This window comes from Prunus mume, linkage group LG4 (assembly GCF_029339155.1).
Source record: "Prunus mume cultivar Tortuosa linkage group LG4, ASM2933915v1, whole genome shotgun sequence".
Lineage (NCBI taxonomy): Eukaryota > Viridiplantae > Streptophyta > Magnoliopsida > Rosales > Rosaceae > Prunus > Prunus mume.
Genome location: NC_142701.1, coordinates 5,960,069 through 5,975,568, shown reverse-complemented (window position 1 = coordinate 5,975,568; position 15,500 = coordinate 5,960,069). Strand labels below are relative to the sequence as shown.

Genomic DNA, 15,500 nt, shown 5'->3' with positions numbered 1-15,500 from the left:
ACGTGAGCGATTGCCTGTGAGTGAGTGAGAGTGGGTGTGAGTTATTACCAGTTCATAAAACCCATAAACCCAAACCCAATTTCTGAGCAACCCTAAACACTAAAACTGATCAAATTTTCATTAGCAAGAAGAATGTTGTTTACCTGTCTGCAACATTTCATTCTCAAGTACAGCACGTTGTTCCTGGAGGAAACAAATAGCTGAAAATTAAATACCGGGTAAAATTGTCCATTTTGTTGATAATAAATAAATGAACTTAGTCTTTTCTATACATACCAGCGTAGATGAAAGGTCATTGTACAACTTATACCATAAAGCCAAGCTTTTAAATGTTAGGATTTTGGCTCGTCAAATATGTCCTAGTTGGTTTAGGATTGTTTTAGGAAAATTAGAGGTATACCAATTCTTGTCCTAGAGGGATTAGGAAAGAATTTCAGTTTTCCTTATTCAATTCAGGTTTGGATTTCTAGAAGTCTATTAGGATTTGGATAAGTGTAATTTCCTAATCCACTTAGGAATAGGAATCCAATCAGCCTTGGGACATGTAAGCCAACTCTATATCTATAAATAGGGTGTGGCAAGGCTTATTTTAAGGAGAGGAAAAACAGCCAGAGACAGCCAAGAGTTTTGAGATTAGTTCTAGGGTTGCAAAAGTTCTGTAATCTCTATTATTAATCAAAGGAGCGGTAATTTCTCTACCTAGAGAAATCACAACTGGACATAGACAAAAGTTCTGCCGAACTAGTATAATTCTTGTGTGTTTCTAAGTGTTTTAATATTTGCTAATTTAGTCTATTGCCGTTGGTTACATCAAAGAACAAGATCTAGAAGGCGGGTTATTTAACAAGTGGTATCAGGAGCCTAGGTTAAGGGGTTCTACGATGTCTAAAGGGAAGATGAATGTTGATCTAGGACCTGCGTTAAAGCCCTTTGACGGCAAGGATGACTTCACGGATTGGCAAAGGATGATGAAGAACGTCTTGATACAGCAAGATTTGGATGATGCACTCAGCGGTGAGAAGCCGACAGGCATGACAGACGCAACATGGACCAAGGTTCTCAAGAAGGCCAAGAGTTCCATCGAGATCCATCTCACAAGATTAGTTCGGTCACACATCACAGAAAGATGACTGCCCAAGAAGCATGGGAAAAGTTGGAGAATGTTTATATGGGCAAAACCGTGTCCAATAAACTTTTTCTAAAGGATGAACTATTCGGACTTACTGGAAGAAGGAGGTGATATTGAAGATCACGTATGCAGGTTTCAAAATTGCATAACTAATCTTCAAAGGTCGAAGAAACTTACAAAGATGATGATATGGCTATCATCTTGCTGAGGTCTCTACCTTCGTCTTTCAAGCACTTTCGAACAACTCTAATGTTTGGAAAAGAGTCCTGAAGCTTGAAGACGTGATTCAAGCAGTCATATGCTAAACTAGATGATATAACTGAAAGCTCTCAAGGCCTTTATGCCAAAGGCAAGGAGAGGGGGCGGGAAAAGGCGAAGGAAGACAAAGCAGCAGCGAGGTAGGTCAAAATCCAAGAAGAAAAGGAAAAGAAGGAAGGTTGCTTGAATGTGGTTCAGCCGATCATTGGAAGAGGCTGCAAGATTTGGAAAGAGAAGAAAGCCAAGAGGGAAGGAAGGGTTCAGCTAGTGCAGTCACCAAGCATGAGAGTGAGGGAGCTTCTTCAGTAACATCAGCTCCAAGGCTTTCACAAATTGGATTTTGGATACCGGATGCACTTTCCATATGTGTGCAGTAAGAGAATGGTTTGATACTTACAAAGAAGTCAGCAACGGGGAAGTTTTAATGGGGGACGATTCTTCATGTCCTGTAAAAGGAATCGGCCTTTGTTCAAATTAGAATGTTTGATGGGATGATACGAGTTTTGGGGAACGTTAGATATGTCCCTAGACTAAGAAAGAATTTGATTTCCTTGGGTACTTTAGATGAGGCCGGCTATGGGTACGAGTCTAAAAGGGAAGACTCAGGGTAGCCAAAGGATCATGGTGGTAATGCAGGTGACCTATAACCCAATAAGCTGTATAAGTTAATTGGGACCACTATAGTTGGGGGAGCAGCTGTTTCTGTAAATTAAGGTATAGAAGACAAGACTGAACTCTGGCATCATAGGCTCGGGCACATAAGCCAGAAAGGGTTGCAAGAATTACACAAGCAAGGCTGTTGGAAGGCGTGTCATCTTGCAAACTGGACTTTTGTGAATATTGTGTTCTTGGAAAGCAAAGGAAGGTATCATTCACGAGTAGCAGTCAGATAACCGAAGCAAGGAGCAACTCAGCTATATTCACTCGGATGTTTGGGGCCCTGCACCAACCAAATCAAATGGTGGAGCCAGGTATTTTGTTACTTTCATGGATGATTTTTCTAGGAAGGTTTGGGTTTATTTCATGAAGCGAATCCGAGGTTTTTGCAAAGTTCAGGAATGGAAAAAGAAATCGAGAATCAAAGCTGGAAGAAAGATCAAGTACCACAGAAGTGACAATGGAGGTGAATATACAAGTAATGAGTTTACTGATTCTGCAAGCAAGAAGGCATCACAAGGCACTTCACAAGTAAAGAAGAATCCCCAACAAAATGGAGCTGCTGAGAGGATGAATCGAACTCTCATGGAGAGAGAGAGGAGCATGCGATTTCATGCGAGATTGCTCGATAGTTTTTAGGCGGTATTAATTATGCAAGTTATTTGATTAACAGATCACCATCTGACGGTTCTCGATTTTAAGAGTGCGGAAGAGGTATGGTCTGAGAAGTGGTGGACTATTCCAAGCTCAGGGTATTCGGCTGTAGTGCTTATGCACATATTCCAAGCGATGAAAGGTCCAAGCTCAAACCAAAGTCTACACATTGCATATTCTTAGGTTTTGGGAAAGGAGTGAAGGGTTTCAAGCTTTGGGATATCAACAACAGGAAAAAGGTTGTCAGCCGAGATGTTGTCTTTGATGAGACAACCATGCCTCTGAATAAAGTCGAGAGCAGTAGGGAGAAGAAAGACGATGGTGAAATTGAAGCAACAAAGATTCCGCTAATCAGTTCAGACGAAGAAGAAGCTCAGGTGGAGCAAATTGAGCAAGATGCCGAATCTGATGGTTTTGAGGAAGAAGATGAGCATCAGCATCGTTCACCATTTAGGAATCAGGTGGAGCAAGAAAGAGGGCAGATTGAAGGCACTCTAATCCGCCAGACATCCCAAAGGGTTAGAACTCCAACCAACAATCCACCTGCATTCCAGAGATGCATAGCACTGGACAAACCTAATCGGAACAAGAAGAAACCTGACAGGTTTGGGTTTGACCAAGACGAAGTTAATTATGCTCTCAACATTAGTCAAGGAGATCCAACTACTTATCGAGAAGCTATAACAAGTGATGAGTGAGATAGTTGGATAAGTGCTATGACAGAAGAAATGGAGTCTCTTTACAAGAACTCTATTTGGGAGTTGGTTCCTAAGCCCAAAGACAGAAACTAGTTGGATGCAAGTGGGTATTTAGGAAAAAGGAAGGACTACATGAACAAGATGCCGTGAGATTCAAAGCAAGGCTCGTGGCTAAAGGGTACTCACAAAAGGAAGGGGTGGATTATGATGAGATCTTTTCACCCGTAGTTAAGCATACTTCTATCAGATTGGTTTTAGCAATGGCAACTCAGCATGACATGGAGATTGAGCAGATGGATGTGAAGACAAAGCGTTTCTTCATGGGGATCTAGAGGAGACAATTTTCATGGCTCAACCAGAAGGGTTTGTTGAATATGGGAAAGAAAACCTAGTATGTCAGCTAAAGAAGTCCCTGTATGGCCTGAAACAGTCTCCAAGACAGTGGTACAAGAGGTTCGATTACTTCATGCTGAAAATCAATTTTAGAAGATGTTTATATGACTGTTGTGTGTACTATCATGTGTTCCAAGATGGGATGATCATATTGCTATTGCTATATGTGGATGACATGCTAATCGCTTGTCAAGACAAGTCTAGAATTCAAGACTTGAAGAAGATGTTGAGCAAGGAGTTTGACATGAAGGATCTAGGTGCAGCACAGAAGATCCTTGGCATGGAAATTCAGAGAGATAGGACCGCTGGAAGGATTTGGATATCACAAGCCAAGTATATTCAGAAGGTTCTTGAGAAGTTCAACATGCAAGAAGCAAAGGTAGTTTCGACTCCTTTGGCAGCTCACTTCAAGTTAAGTGGGCAACAGTGTCCTAAGTCCGAGGAAGAGCAGCAAGTAATGGAGAAGGTTCCTTATGCTAATGTCGTGGGCTGCCTTATGTATGCAATGGTATGCACACGTCTAGACATAGCTTAAGCAATCAGTGTCGTTTCCAGATACATGGCAAATCAAGGAAAGCAACATTGGGATGCAGTCAAGTGGATTTTGCGTTATTTGAAGGGTTCTTGGCGACAAAGGATTATGTTTGAGAAGCAAAAAGAAAATGCAAGGGTGTTGGGATATGTGGATGCTGATTATGCAGGGGACTTGGACAAGAGAAGATCAACTTCTGGTTATGTGTTTACATGCGTAGGAGGACCGATCAGTTGGAGGCACTATTGCAACCAATTACAGCTTTGTCGACCACGAGGCAGAGTATATTGCATTGGCTGAAGCTGGAAAGGAAGCAATTTGGCTTAATGGCTTGGTAAGTCAAATGGGAATCACCCAAGATTGTGTGAAGCTGAAGTGTGATAGTCAAAGTGCCATTCACTTGGCAAAGAATCAAGTTTTTTCTGGAAGATCAAAGCACATTGAAGCAAGATATCATAGAATCAGAAATTGGGTGGAGTCTAAGGAGATTTGGATTGAAAAGATTCATACGGATGACAATGCTGCAGATTTCCTTACAAAGATAGTGTCGGCCAAGAAGTTCAAGCATTGCTTGAACTTGATCAATCTCGTTGATTGATTAAAGTGGAGCACCTTCTCACTTGAGGTGTAATGAGGCAAGAAGAAGATTGCCAAGGTGAAGACTCTTGAAGATTTCCAGAGCTGCTTCAAGGAGGTGCCAAGATACTCTGGGGTGCAACGATCAAGACTTGGTTTGACTCACCAAGGTGGAGATTGTTAGGATTTTGGCTCGTCAAATATGTCCTAGTTGGTTTAGGATTGTTTTAGGAAAATTAGAGGTATACCAATTCTTGTCCTAGAGGGATTAGGAAAGAATTTCAGTTTTCCTTATTCAATTCAGGTTTGGATTTCTAGAAGTCTATTAGGATTTGGATAAGTGTAATTTCCTAATCCACTTAGGAATAGGAATCCAATCAGCCTTGGGACATGTAAGCCAACTCTATATCTATAAATAGGGTGTGGCAAGGCTTATTTTAAGGAGAGGAAAAACAGCCAGAGACAGCCAAAAGTTTTGAGATTAGTTCTAGGGTTGCAAAAGTTCTGTAATCTCTATTATTAATCAAAGGAGCGGTGATTTCTTTACCTAGAGAAATCACAACTGGACGTAGGCAAAGTTGCCGAACCAGTACAATTCTTGTGTGTTTCTAAGTGTTTTAATATTTGCTAGTTTAGTCTATTGCCATTGGTTACATCAAAGAACAAGATCTAGAAGGCGGGTTATTTAACATTAAAAACCAGAACATAAGTATATAAGGAAAAACTTTACATTATAGATTAGTCACTTTCTTCATTTTCCTGTCACTTTTCATTGTCATATCCCTTCCTCTTTTTAATTTTTTCTTTTATTTTGCTCTAAATCATTGTGATTATCCATACTTCAAAGTAAAAGTAGCTTAATCGAAACAAAATAGTATCTTTAGTAAACTTCAAGAAAAACTGCAGCTTTCATATGTTTGGAGAAATGAATTTTCTTCTTTAGTTCTATAGAAAGTGATATTTCAACATAAACTATGCAGTGCTACTACTACAGCTTTAACTTTAAAAAAGACTAAAAAATTGGGTTGTGCTTCCACATACCTGTACTCTTGATTGCTCTAGTTGCTCCACTAGTAATTGCTCCTGAAATAGTAGAATTTATATTCAGGCCTTTCAGATTGCAGGAATTAGTACATGTTACAATCTGCAACATAATCTGACATCTCTACTGAATAACTGAAAGGAAAAAAAATGAAAAAGGAAAATATAATAGAACCTTCCTCTCCTTCACTGACAATAATCCTTCATTTAATTGTTGTTCTAGTTGCTGCAATTCTTTCAAGCTCAAACCAGTCAAGTCCTTACCCAATAGCCTTCTACACAATCAGAAAAAATATTATTATTACGTGTAAGGATCTCACAGTATTCCAAAAATGTAAGAATTGAGTAAATCCATATTGATAATGTCAGAAGTTTTTGCTTAAGCCTCATCAAACTATAAGTTTTTTAATTTGAATTTATGAATTAAGAACTAAAAGCTCATAATATGCAGAAAATGACATACATTCTCCAGAATCGACTTTGAGATCTCTTTCTGCTCCAGCAATTTATCGTCCAAATTCTGCACTCTCTGTGTCATGTGTTTCTTTGTGTTCTGTACAGCATAAGAATGTTTAATACAGTCATTTCAAATGTTAAAATCTCATCAAACAATATAGGTAGTTGGGACTTACCCAGACAAAGGTGAACGAAGCCCAAACGTTTAGATACACCATGCAAGACGAAGCCAGAATTGCTGGAAACCATCTATTAGATACACCAAATATGCCAATGAAGCAATCACCTGCATAAATTAATAGAAATGTTTCAAAATGCACATCCAATGCCAGCTATCAAAGTGAAGAAAGCAACTAAAGTAAATTACTAATGACCTACAAGCTGAACAGCCAGAAATATAAAAATAATGTCTCTAGTGACAAAGAATCGGAATTTCAAGGTTCACCATTTTCTATCAGCAATAACATGAACTCTCAAATGGTAAGGAGCCTTGCAGGTTGTGCAATGAGCAAATGCAAACCCTTCCTGAAAAAATTAAAGCAAGATAGTCAGATACAGATGGGAAACCACTAAAGAGCAGCAAAACCTGAACATGTGTATATATGCTGTTAGTTTGTCTTAATCAGCTAAATCCTACACCTTATTCAAAGACCATTAAAAGCCGACTTCTGAGTTCTCCAAAGATAACCATACTGCAATACAATAAAAGTCTAAAACTTAGTCAATTAGTCGTGTAACAAGGAAAGAAAAACTAATTTGCTACCTGTTCCTACATCTGCGAGACACACTGTTTTAAATATCCTCTTAACACAACAAGAGATAGACGAATCATGACATTGCAACCCATCAATACGTCGATTCCTCTTAAGCCCAAACGTTCTGTGACAAAATGAAGAGTTTTCCTTCTGTGAACAGTGCCTGTGAGCGAGTGAGAGTGGGTGTGAGTTATTACCCAGTTCATAGAAACCCATAAACCCAAACCCAATTTATGAGCAACCCCTAAACACTAAAACCCTAAACCAATTTCTTACAAATCCATACTCCATAAACCAAATTCGCAAAAACCCCAAATTTCAAAGAAAAGGTTTATGAACAGTACCTCGTGGATGTCAACAAACGCTTGGATGAACAGTCACCGTTGAGGGAGAAAGGCGATTGCGTCAAAGAGAGAGTACGATGGAGAGGCGGGCCGAAGAGATAGAGCGAAGAGAGTTAGAGAGAGAAGCCAATTTCTGAAAAACTGATATGGGTACAATAAGTGGACAATAATTTTATATTTATAGGTAGCAGTTGTACAAAAATTAGGAAGGGGTGGTATTTTTAGTTAAAATTATGAAATGGGTGGCATTTTAGGCTATTTCCCGTCAATCAATTTATAGACCTTACAAATGAAGAATTCATAGCCTTGAGAAACAGATTCAAGGGGCATGAATGTTCCACAAAAACGACTTCTTTCAAGTATGAAAATGTTACGACATCAGTGCCAGCTACGATGGATTGGAGAAAGAAAGGAGCTGTAACACCCATCAAGGACCAAGGCCAATGTGGTAAATTAGAGAAACACCACATGTTCTCCTTTTGGAATTTTTTTTTTTTTTCTGTTATTCTAACTGCTTTTATGTGCAATCAAAATCCAGGATGTTGTTGGGCATTTTCAGCAGTGGCAGCTACAGAAGGAATTACTCAACTTACAACTGGTAAACTGGTCTCTTTGTCTGAGCAAGAGCTTGTTGATTGCGACACCAAAGGTGTAGACCAAGGTTGTGAGGGTGGTTTAATGGATGATGCCTTTCAGTTCATCCAACAAAATCATGGGCTTAGCACGGAAGCTAACTACCGTTACAACGGTGTTGATGGTACATGCAACACCAAGAAGGAAGCTAACATTGCAGCCAAGATAACTGGCCACGAAGATGTTCCTGCAAACGATGAAAAGGCCCTTCTTAACGCGGTGCTCATCAACCTGTTTCTGTTGCCATTGACGCTAGTGGTTCTGACTTCCAATTCTATTCAAGTGGTGTCTTTACAGGAACTTGTGGAACGAGCCTAGACCATGGTGTTACGTCTGTTGGTTATGGAGTCAGTGATGATGGGACTAAGTATTGGTTGGTGAAAAACTCATGGGGCACGGAATGGGGTGAAGAAGGATACATAAGAATGCAAAGAGATGTTGATGCTAAGGAAGGTCTATGTGGCATTGCTATGGAAGCCTCTTACCCCACTGCGTAGGTTGTAGGTATTGCAATATGTATGAAACTAATACTTAATGAAGATTGTATCTGTAAGTAAACTGGAAAGCTTAATATAAAGCTGCAAAAACTTCTCTAGTTTCATTTAGTTGTGTATTAACGTTGCATACCTAATTCCACCAACACTTAACTTTAAACTAGCTACAACTCCAAATAAGAATAATTTCAAGACACACATATTATATACTCTGTAACTTAGTATATCATAAACCATGTAATTATGTAACTTAGTACATCCGTATTTGGGGCAATCTTTATTAGCTTAGGAAACATGTGTGAGCATCAACTGCATCAATGTTTGAACTTCACTCATGGACGCCTAATTTATTAAACTAGCAATATTTTTTTTATTTGTATAAAATTGTATAAACGTTAAATAGGGCCCCAAAAATTTAGGTGTCCATGGGCACGTGAGGCATAGATGGGCACATTTTAGTTCCTTTTTAACTTTTGTGATATAATTTTTTTAGTTGCTCAAATTACTAAAATGTTCATGCCACGTGAGTATGTTAATAGTTATTGACATATAGACCCATTATAACATTACATTTTAGAGAGAAAAAAAACCATGTTGTATTTTTAAGTGGAAAAATGATGACACAGTAAGAGCTAATTAGAATGACGTACAAGTGGTTAGTTGAGAATTTTTCTTCCCCAGACACACACATTGAGTAAAAGCACAATTGGCAAAGTTTAGTTGGGATCGCAAGAGGAGGGTTAGATTCAAATGAAAGAACAAGGGCAAGACAACAACTAAACCAAAATTATAATACTCAACTCCTAAAGTTCTTTTTTCTTTCATTACTCACCCTCTTTTAGAAAACAAAAAAACATAAATAAATAAAAAAGGCAAAAGGTTACTCTTGGTCTCTGTAATTTATTGATTTTATCACTTTGGTCCCCTGTAGTTTTAATTTTGTGAATTTTATCCTTGTAGTTTTCCATTCGAAGGAATTTAAGGAAAAAATTGAATTTGTGTAAAATTTCTTCAAATTCCGTTGAGTTTTGACCACGTGCCCCTAGCATTTAGGGGTATTTTGGTCCAATCAAACTATCCAATGGTAAAACACAAGTTGGAGCTTTTCCCATTCACTTTCAACATGATTTTTGGACTCAAGGTTTCAGAAAAAGTTGTATCTTTGGATTGAAATTTGGGGAATTAGGAGGAATTTCAGAGTAATTTGGCTAGAATGGATGAACATACCCCTCCACAGGTGACACGTACGTGCGGAATTTGGAGAGATTTGATAGAAAATGAAATCGTCCTTAAATTCCTCAGATAGGAAATTACATGATAAAATTTACAAAATTGAAATTAGATTATCTTGGTGATTTACCCTAAACTTATACCTAACTTTGATTTGCCCTATCCTTTTTATATATAGAAAATTAAGAATATGAACTCTCTTTTTAATTACCCCCTACCGTCTAAATCCTCAACATTTCATCAATTTTACTATTAAATTATTATTTTGGAAAAAATTGAAGAAAAAGAGTAAACCTAGAGCCAAAACCCCTCCCCAACTGAAGAACCTAGCCCTCCTCCCCTTCCTCCTTTTCCCTTCCCTCCTTCCCCTCCTTCCCCTTCCATCTCCCCACCCTCCCCTCTGAGTCTATCTCCTCCTTCACTTTCTGTCTCCTCCCTCCCCTCCCCTTCCCCTTCTTCCCCTTCCATCTCCACCACCCTCAAATCTCTCTCTCTCTCTCTCTCTCTCCATGTTCTTTCTCCCCAACTGAGACCCGTACCCTAGCCCAATACCCACGCGAGATTCCACCCAGACCACCCCAAAATCAACTTCACAAAATCAACTTAGTTCATTGTAAGGCAGCGATAAAACTCTAAGCTCAATGAGCTTTCTAACCCGAGGTGAAAGTTTTCCAGCTAAATTGCCACTACAACATGAGCTAGTCCTCCAAACCTCAAACCCATTAAACAGAAATTGAAGTTTCAAACTCTTAGAGCAAGAAAACCAGAGAGAGAGAGAGAGAGGAGTATTATTTCAATTTTCATTAATTTATTTTATTATTCATTTTATATTTATTTTTAACATGAAAATGACTATTTTTCCATCATATTTAACAGCAGATTGGAAGAAATGTTGTAGATTTAGACGGTAAAGGGGAAATTGGCCAAAAAAAGAGTTCATATCCTTAATTTTCTAAAAAAAGGAATAGAAAGTAAATTGAAAGTTAAGTACAATTTCAGGAGGCAAATCACTAGTATACTCTATAAAGGGACAAAAATGATAAATCACTAGTATACTCTATAAAGAGACAAAATTGATAAATTGACAAACTACAGGACCAAAAATTAAATAAAAAAAACCCAAACGCTTTTCTGTGATTCTTTGAGCAAAATGGTCACCGAACGAGTGTTTTTCTGAGGCCTCTCTGCTCTTTGTCGTCTTCTGCAAGTTTGGGTATGCTCTCACTCTCTCCGTCACTCTCCATCTACGCTCTCTCTTCCTCTCACCTCTCTCTTTGTGGTTTCATGTTTCGGGTGAAATTTTGGGTTTGTGTTCAACTGCAATTTTTTCGATTACTGGTAAAGGGTTTAATTAGATTTTGGGTTTTCTGTTGTTTGCTTGGTTCAGGTTTTTGTTTTGTTTATGGTTTGGGCAGTTTTCTGGATGCTTAACTTCGGTTTGTAAGTTAAATTTCTGGGTTGAAGCATTCGGTTTCTGGCTGCCGCATTTTTCTTAGAGTCTGAATATATTTTTTGGATTGTTATACTTTTAATTAGTGTTATGTTAATCGTGAATCTGTGATGCAAACATATTGATGGTGTATGTTCTATATGGGTTGCTGGTTCTATGTTGGAGAAATCAAATTTTTGGTTTTCTTTTTTGCTCATATTGATTTTAATCAGAGTGCATGCTACAGAGACGAAATATTGGGTTTTGTTTTACCACTTTAATGTTAAGCAGATCAAACAGAAGCCCAAAAGGTTCAGAGACGAGTTTGGATGGATATGACAGTAGGGGAAACATGGAACACCAAACTTTGGTCAATAGGGTAAAGTGGGCCGCTTTGGCTTCCAAGAGACAAAGTAAAATTTGACCATAGTTTCACGATTTGATAATAACCCTGAATGTTGATGCGAAATTATGTAGTGAGGGTGCCATATATGGACCTCTCTCCTTCATATTTCTTTTGACGCATTCGGTTGTTGTGGATAGCTGAAACTACCGGTTTAGTTCTCACGGTTCCAATCTTGATAATCAAATTCAAGAGTGGCGCTTTTGTTTTTGGTCCCTGTATGAAGATAGCTGGAAAATGAACTACTTCTATTAGTTTCCTGGCTCTGTATCCTCTGATTCTCTCTCTCTCTGTGGAGTGAATTTCTGCATTATGAGAGATGGATGGTAAATTAATTGAAGGACTCTATCTGGGTTCCATTAACTGTAAATGGATTGGTAAATTAATTGAACATTTTACTCTAGTTGGGTTCAATTAATTGTAGATAGATTGCTTTGCATTTCAAGTTAAGGATCGTTAATGCTGTTGCTTCATGAAATGGGTTTTGGTTTTATATTTTATTATTTATTAGGTCTCTCAAATACTAGGCCTTGGTTTTGCTTCAAAAGTAATTATAGGATCCTAAGACTTCCAGTCATATAACGATAGGATTTTCCATAGAGACAAATTAATTGTCCTATACTCTATCCATGTATATGCAAGTCTTCCGTGTTGGTTGTTTTTTGGGCTGTTGTCCAGTCAATAATTTTTAACTTCTATTTCATCAAGGCAATCATGTGACATACCCGTCAAACCTTATGACATGGTGCCTAATGTTATTCCTTGTTTGAGGTGATATAAAGATGGTAATTGGAGAAAGTTACTGTTCTAATCAGTTGGTTTGTTTGTCTGATTTCTTCAGTTCACCAACAGAAACTATGACATGGTTTCCATGTAGCACACTGTTAATGATTTTGGTGGAGATTTGGTGTAACTCTACTAAAATTGATTTTTTATAAACAATTTAGTGTCATTTTGAGAGACGGAAATCATCTGGGAATCGACTAGACTTGAAATCTTTTCCATAGACATCTAGCATAAGCTAGAATGCGGGTGTATTGCTTTATTGCCTGTTAGGTCTTTCCTGGTAAAGTTTTTGTCTTTCCGTAGGTGTCATACTGAGCCAGAATGTCTCATTTGTTCCATAACAGGCGATTTAGTGTTTCAGAGATATTTCTTGCAGCTATGGTAATAATTGATTCATTAAATATTTATATCCAAAGGCCATATCTATCTGTATGCATTCACACAAATGCTTGAGTATACAAATTTTATCTTTCCACTTCGGCTATTGTCGAGAGTGACAAATGCCTGCGTTTTGGTAGGGGAGGGGGGATATATGAAATTCTTAATTCAGCATTTATTTGATGATTGCACCTCCATGCAATATGAAAGCACAACAGAATTAGTGTGCTTTCTACATGTGTAAGCATTAAGCAATGACAACAGGGCATTTAGGCTAATTTTGCTGGATAATACACATATAATTATAAAACAGGAAATATCTAATGATAGAGATTTGCTTCTTTGGAATCTGGATTCTGGGCCAATGGGAAGTGGATGTATTTCTTAAATTTATAATACTGATGCTACTTTTGGTGATTGATGGCTGTTCTAGCCAAGAAGAGTGGCTGTTCTCAAATGAATGCAGAATGTGTTTGAATTTTAATTTTTTAAATTCATTTCCGTGCTTGGAGATATTACAACTTCTATTTTAGGCTACTTTACCACCTGAGCTAGGGCACGTGGGTATAATGTTGCTTCTTTTTCTGTATCCTTCACTGATTGCGTCCTTATATTTCCAAAACAATGGCATTCCTAATTTCATATTTTTTAAAGACAGAAAAAGAAAACGTTGCAAGGTTAAGCTACCCAGTAATTCATCATGATATGAAATTGCTGCTTTTAGTTAGATGTCATTAGCTTGAGTTTGTTTGAGATATTATCATCGGTCTTGGAGATTGCTCATGTATCATGAACAAGTTTTGGCAGAGTTATTTTTCTCTGTAGTTTAATATACTGGTTCTGTTTCTTTTGTCCTACCCAATGTATGTCTTTTATTAATGTGTTAGTTCATGTTTCTCATTTACAGATACACTGATACTAGTTCAAACTGCACAAAAATTCTGGATTAGATTTTCCTTGGGTATAAAACAAATGGCTGAGTTAAACCCGGGTATACTCATAGATATTGTGGATGAAGAATGGATGAGAAGCACTCTTCCTGATGATGGTATAGTTTTTCCTTCCCCTTTGATATGCATTTTCATGCATTCATTGAAGGAAAAGTATTTATTTCATTAATTCTTTTGTTCAATTGTTAAAATTGTCTTTTTTTATTGCAGAACTTCCCCTTCCACCAGTGCTTGTTGTACGGACTGATGACACCGAGGATTCAAGTACGTCTGTTTATACTTTAAGAAACTTTTGTGATCCCCGCGAGTCCCTTTTTCCCCGAAAAAAAAGATTTGATCCTCTTTAAACTTTCACACTGTTGCATTGTCCATTCAATTATCTGCCAAATCTGTTTTGTCTTTGTGTTAGTCTTGAATTCTTTCTGTCCCTCTCTCTCACGGAAATTGGTTTTGGGTCTCTCTCTCTCTCTCTCTCTAAATCAGTTGTGGGTCTTTATGTTTAACTCTTCAGTATACTCTTTGTTACCAGCAAGGGGGGTTCTTTGGTTGATATGGGCCATAGAGTGAAGTGGGTTTCACATTGGGTCATGGAATGGGTTCGAGGATGACATAATGGTGTTAACCTTTTTACAGTTTTAGCAATGGATTGTGTAGGTACTCCAGCTATGAATATGTGCTTTTTAATACTTCTTTGGGCAATAGGGATGGATTCAAGCATGGGGAGCACAAGCAATGGAGCTTCAATCCCACATGTAGGAATACAAGCCTAGTTCTACCCTAGGAGATTTGAAGATAAAAACCATAAAAAATCAATTCCTCCATTTCTGCTTTCTGAACCACTTTAGAATTTGATTAATTTGGACATTCAGAGGAGCAACAGAGTGACAAGAGAGAAAGAGATGGTGGGAAAGGAGAGACACTTGAATAGATCAATTTACTGCTCACATGCTTGATACATGACTTTTCTCAACAGGAAATTGAATGGAATTCCAAAAAACTGATCGCAGGACTCCCATTGCAAAGTTCTGAAATTATTAACTCATCACAATATACATATTCCATTTTTTGGGAGAGCCAGGGGGATGGTGGGGGTTTTGGGGCAGAGGAAGAAGTGGCACTGGTGTTCCAGGGGCATTGCATCAGTTTTCCATATTAACTATTGGGGCAGTTATTTCTTTGCTTGTTTGTCTGAAATATTTCGATGAATATCCTACTATACTTTGATATCATTACTTTTGCTGCTGTGGTCCATGTAATTCTGTTTGTCTGTCACCCACTTTACCAGCGAAAAGTCAGGTAAACTCTAGGGAGCGGGATGGATTTTTGGAGCTCGGCCATTATCTGTGGACTATTATTGCATTTGCTTGGTGCTAATTTTTTTCCTTCCTACTGATTTCTCTTTTCCAATTTTTCTCATTGATCAGATCAGGAGACTCAACGAGTTGCTGCAGATGGTTGGCATGACCTTGCTTTAGGTTCTCAGTGATTTTTATTTTATTTTATTTATTTTATGGCATAAGAATTTGTGTAAGTACAGCCTTCTTTCGAAACGTAGTAGGATTTGTTGAATATGAGGTTTTGGAGGCTATCTTATTGACGTGAAGCTGATAATGTACAGCGCTATAATCTTCTGTATATTTTGTAAGCAGATAGCATATTTTATTTTTCCTTAAAAACACTTTTAGGCTTGGACCATATTTTTAA

At 38.0% G+C, this 15,500-nt stretch overlaps 2 protein-coding genes across 3 annotated transcripts; both read left to right on the top strand.

Moving 5' to 3' along the window:
* The first annotated feature begins 7,886 nt into the window (after positions 1 to 7,886).
* LOC148917764 (vignain-like) lies at positions 7,887 to 8,623 on the top strand. The gene is given in 3 exon segments (XM_089049499.1): positions 7,887 to 7,941; positions 8,032 to 8,343; positions 8,346 to 8,623. Coding segments are annotated over 3 exon segments (645 nt in total).
* A 2,309-nt stretch (positions 8,624 to 10,932) lies between these two features.
* Positions 10,933 to 15,500, top strand: LOC148917763 (anaphase-promoting complex subunit 13-like). Of its 2 annotated transcripts, none has more exons than XM_089051401.1 (4): positions 10,933 to 11,063; positions 13,754 to 13,894; positions 14,007 to 14,060; positions 15,221 to 15,500. In XM_089051401.1, the coding sequence occupies exons 2-4, from the start codon at positions 13,819 to 13,821 to the stop codon at positions 15,280 to 15,282; spliced, it is 192 nt and encodes a 63-aa protein (XP_088907527.1). In that variant the 5' UTR covers positions 10,933 to 11,063; positions 13,754 to 13,818; the 3' UTR covers positions 15,283 to 15,500. The 2 variants fall into 2 exon arrangements, with proteins under 2 accessions (XP_088907527.1, XP_088907528.1); XM_089051402.1 differs by lacking the exon at positions 10,933 to 11,063 and adding an exon at positions 11,070 to 11,188.

Coding starts and splice junctions, on each gene's coding strand:
- LOC148917763 (XM_089051401.1), top strand. CDS start 13,819: ATGGCTGAGTTAAACCCGGGTATACTCATAGATATTGTGGATGAAGAA. Junction 13,895..14,006: donor AAGCACTCTTCCTGATGATG/GTATAGTTTTTC, acceptor TTTTTATTGCAG/AACTTCCCCTTCCACCAGTG. Junction 14,061..15,220: donor TGATGACACCGAGGATTCAA/GTACGTCTGTTT, acceptor CTCATTGATCAG/ATCAGGAGACTCAACGAGTT.